The 4,262-nt window shown below is 45.6% G+C and overlaps 1 protein-coding gene across 1 annotated transcript; it reads right to left on the bottom strand.

Annotated features, from left to right (window-relative positions):
* Window positions 1-275: 275 nt before the first annotated feature.
* Window positions 276-3,457, bottom strand: TCHHL1 (trichohyalin like 1). Its single transcript, XM_004436037.3, is given in 2 exon segments — window positions 276-2,837; window positions 3,320-3,457. Coding segments are annotated over 2 exon segments (2,700 nt in total).
* Window positions 3,458-4,262: the final 805 nt, after the last annotated feature.

Genomic DNA, 4,262 nt, shown 5'->3' with positions numbered 1-4,262 from the left:
TCAGGAGAAAGTCCATTTTGGCACTTGGAACTAGCATCATATGGTAGGATTTTTACTGATTATGTCTGTTTGGTGTGACATTTCTTTGGTGGTAGCTCCTGCTGCTGAATACTTTATTATTTGCTTTTATGGAAATTTAGGAAGGGAATTTAGAGGATTATTAATCTGCATCTGAATGTGTGCGTATGAGTGTTGAGGGTGATTGGGAGGGAAGAAATCTGGGGCATGTCGAGATATATGAAGTTCCTTGGAACTTCTGGGATAATGATAATGATTCATCGCTTTCCGGTGCTCGCCTCCCTTTGTGGTACTGCTTCCTCTTTCCCAGGGTGGCGCTGCTTATCTTCCAAGACCTGGGGAGCTGGTGTTTGCTGTGCATTAGTAGGATCTTCATCAGGTAGAAGTTCCCTGGTGTATTGTTGTGATGCTTGTCTGTCATTGGTGAGGGATGCATTTGACTGGTTGTCACAGAGCTCTGGGCTCGATGCCCTGGCTGTCTGAGCTTGATTTTGATGCTTCTCTTGGGTTATGTCTGTTTACTGCAGTATTGTCTCCTGCAGGTACTCATACAGTGGACTGGAATAGACTGCACCTCTCTCCACAGAACAGGGCTCTTGGTCGTTCTGTGTCCTCTCTTCAAGGCCTGATTGGGGGACTGAAGAATCATGCCCTTTCTTGGCTGGATTTGGTTGGTCATCACCTTCACCTCCCAGCTCTTGGAGGCTTTCATTCTTTTCTTCCAATGTTGCAGTTTCCTCAAGGTGTGTCTTGGAGGAGGCTGAATTGTTCTCATTCAGACTTTTTACTAGAGCCTCCTGGGTCTCTGGTGCTCTACCTTCCTCTTCTTTGGTACTTAGGCCCTGGAACTTTAGTTCTTTTCTACTGTCTTCCTTTGCAGGGAGCTGTGTTACGGAAAGCTGGTCAGTGAAGTCTGCATCCAGGGCCCCTGGGATCTCTGTCTCCAAGGACTCTCTGTTTTCATCTCCTGCTGTGTACTCTTGCGCCTCTGGGTGTCTGTAGGGCTCCACAGCTGGGTCTGGGCCTTTGGTCCCTGAGCCCTGACTCTTGTGCTCTTCTCCGGCGGGCTGTTCCAATTTCTCGGTGAGCTGCTCATCCTCTCCTCTGACTGCCAGTACCACTGCCTCCTGAGCTCTGTTTTTCTGACCTGGTGCTACCTGTTTCTGGGTATCTGGGTTATCATTGTGACTTGCTTGCACAGATTCTCCGAGTGGGTCTACTTGACTCTGGGAATCCCCTTGCACAGGCAGGTCACTTGTCTCTGAGCTGCTGTCACTATCCTCTGGAGTCAGGCTGTTGGGGGTTTTGGAAGACCCCTCATCATTCTGTGTGACTGTTGGCTGAGGGCCCTCCCCCTGGTATCCGTCATCCTCCTTGATGGGCTTGTCATGAGTCTTGGTGACCCTCTTATTTTCTTTTCCAGACCGGTTCTCAAGTGGTGCTAACTCCTGTGCTGTTTCTCTTGCTTCTGGTGTCCCTTCTGCTGCAGGGGCATTTTTGCTGCTCATAAGTGCTTCTATTGTGCCTTCCTCAGCATGTCTTGCCTCTTCTCCTGGGGTGATTGCTCCTTCAATTTCGGGATGATTCTGATGTACTCCTGAGCTTAACTCTTGTGTCTTAGAACCTTCTTCAGCATCCCTTTCTTTTGATGATTCCTGGCATTGCTGATACTTCCCACCCTGAGTTTGGTCTTCCAGAACTGGTGGCTGAGTTTTTCTCTCACTTTCTTTCTGTACTGCTGTCCCATGGGCCTCAGGGCCTCTCCTCTCTTTCCACTCAGCTCTAACATTGGGTGTTTCTGAAACATTTCTACTGTCAGCTTGGACTGGCAGGTACTTTGTTTCATGTTCTTTTTCTTGTGCTGGTGGTTCTTGGGTCTCAGATATTCTACCATCATCCTCAGGTTCAGCTGCATTCTTTGTCTCGGGTGGTGTCCTGTCAGCATCCTTTCCTGGTTCTTGAGTCTCAGCTGTTCTACTATCACCCTCAGGATCAGTTGATTTCTGTGTATGAAATCCTTTCCAGGCAGCAGCTTGTTTTGGCAGGTCAGCATGCTCTGAACTGGGCTCATCTTTTCCTTGCAGTAAAAGTTCTTGTGTTTTAGAGTGCTCCTTAACATCCTTTGCTGCTGCAACTTCCTGATCTTCAGATGGCCTCTGTGTTGTCTCTTCTGGTAGAGAACTTTGGGTTTCCAAGTTCCCTTTCTGTTCTCCAAACTGCTGTCTTGTCTTACTGCCGCTTTGTTTCCTGGTTGGTTTATCTCCCTCCCTGGGAATCTTATCTTGTCCCTCTCCCTTTGTGGGACTGTTGGTCAGTTCTGATCCTACTGTTGGCTTATTTGTCTCAAGTTGGGCCCCGCTGTTTCCTGTTGCTGATATATCTTGGGCCAATTCCTGGCTCTGTTCATCTCCTTCCAGGTGTTGGTTCTCAAGGTTATTGTGCCCAGATGCTTCTACAGGCAGTTTGTGAGTCTTGGTGTCTCCCTGTGGGTCCACCCTATTGTGTCCAACTGCTCCCCTTTTCTTAGGGCTGAGCTGAGCTGATGGTGTTATTCCTGAAGGAAATACTTTGTCTTGAGTTGGTGGCGTTCCCTCTGTCCACTGGCTAGTTTCACTGGTTGCGTGAAGATCCATACCATCTGGCTTCTCCTCTGGTTTAGACACTTGTCTTGATTCTGATTTTAGTAATGATTGTATGTCAAGATAACAGAAGTTCAACGAGTTGAAGATTGCAAGAACAAATTCATCAAAACTGATGGTGCAATTTCTGTCAATATCCAGAAGATTCAAGTTTCTCTCCACAGCATGAATGGCACGTGGCTGCATGAAAACACAGTGAGAAATCAGCCTATTTATGTGTTCAAGTGCCCTGAGTATCTGCATGTCTCCCAAGAATCCTCTTTTTTTGACTCTGTTCCTTAGGAACTGGTGAAATTTCCCCAAACAGTAAGAAGTGATTGATTCTGGATGCCATTTTTCATCAGAGAGCTATGGCTAAGAAGGAGCATTTGTATCACTTGTGAGTTGCATTTAGATTCATATTGGCTCACGACTCCTCTCAGAAGCGTACTTTGCTGAAGCAATAGTTGTGGTGAGGAAAACTTCATTTTTCTTTTTAATATTGACTAAGCAATTGCACAGAGTAGGGAGCTGAGACTGAAAAAAGTTGTTCAAAAGTCAGTGAGTGCTAAGAGCTGGTAGCCAAGCGTAAAATGAACAGGGATCACTTAATGTCCATCTTCCTTGGACTAAGGAGAAAGTGCAAGTGCAGAAGAATTTCCACAGCTCCGTGAGCACCTCACCTGAAGAATGTCCCCAAACTCGCCCTGGATGAGCTGTTTCAGCTCTCTGCAGGTCAGCGTTGCCTCGTCACCATCCTCCCTTGCATACTTGTGGAATGTCTCAATTACACAGAGGACATCTCTTAGGAGTCGAGGCATCTTTATAAAATCAGGAGACTGTGAGAAAGAACAAACAAAGCTCATTTCCTAGGATGGGTGCTTCAAGAAGGAGATACCAAGATCATCCTTCTTTCTGTCCCTTCCCCAGCTCCACTAGCATCATCTGCTCTATTCTGCATCTTAAAATATTATATCTGAACTTTAGGGGTGATTTAGCTCTGTACCAGAGCATGTGGCGAGATCAGATCTAGCACAGGTAGGTATTAGAAGAGATGCTTCACCCTAACCTATGGAAAACAGCGACACTCATGTGTTCAGAGAAAGCGTTATTGCAAAAGGAGGGTGGGAAAAGAGGTTAAAGGTTTAAAAGTACTTAACAAAGATTAAGTACTGAAATGCACAAATGAAGTCAACGGAGTGGGACTGACCCTTCCAGCCTCATCTCAGAGTGTCCAATGTTTTCCTCCTACCTTGGCTCAGTCTAGCTCCTTTGCTTAGGAAACTATAACTTTTAAAGTTAGTAAAGCTTCTAGAGGAAAGAGAAGTAATGCCAAGAAACCAACCCCTATGTATGCAGGCTGAAGCAGCATGTTTTTACCAAGAAGGCATGGCTCAGTGAACACACTGGTAAAACAGACAGAGTCCTGACCCCTCAGTCATTACTCATCATTTAAATGACTCTATATTTTCATTTTAATATAGGTCTGAGTCCCATGTCTTATTAAATAGTATTCATGCCTACGTCATACAAACAGTTTATATTTTTTGAAAAAGAAAATAATCAAAGAACTTCCATAAGCAAGAATTGCATTTGGGTGGCTGGAACTCCCAGTTTAGTATCATT

This window comes from Ceratotherium simum, chromosome 2 (genome assembly GCF_057802395.1).
Source record: "Ceratotherium simum simum isolate JZ-2026a chromosome 2, ASM5780239v1, whole genome shotgun sequence".
Taxonomy (NCBI): domain Eukaryota; kingdom Metazoa; phylum Chordata; class Mammalia; order Perissodactyla; family Rhinocerotidae; genus Ceratotherium; species Ceratotherium simum.
The sequence above is the reverse complement of the archived record's forward strand: the minus strand, read 5'-3'. Positions and strand labels throughout refer to the sequence as shown.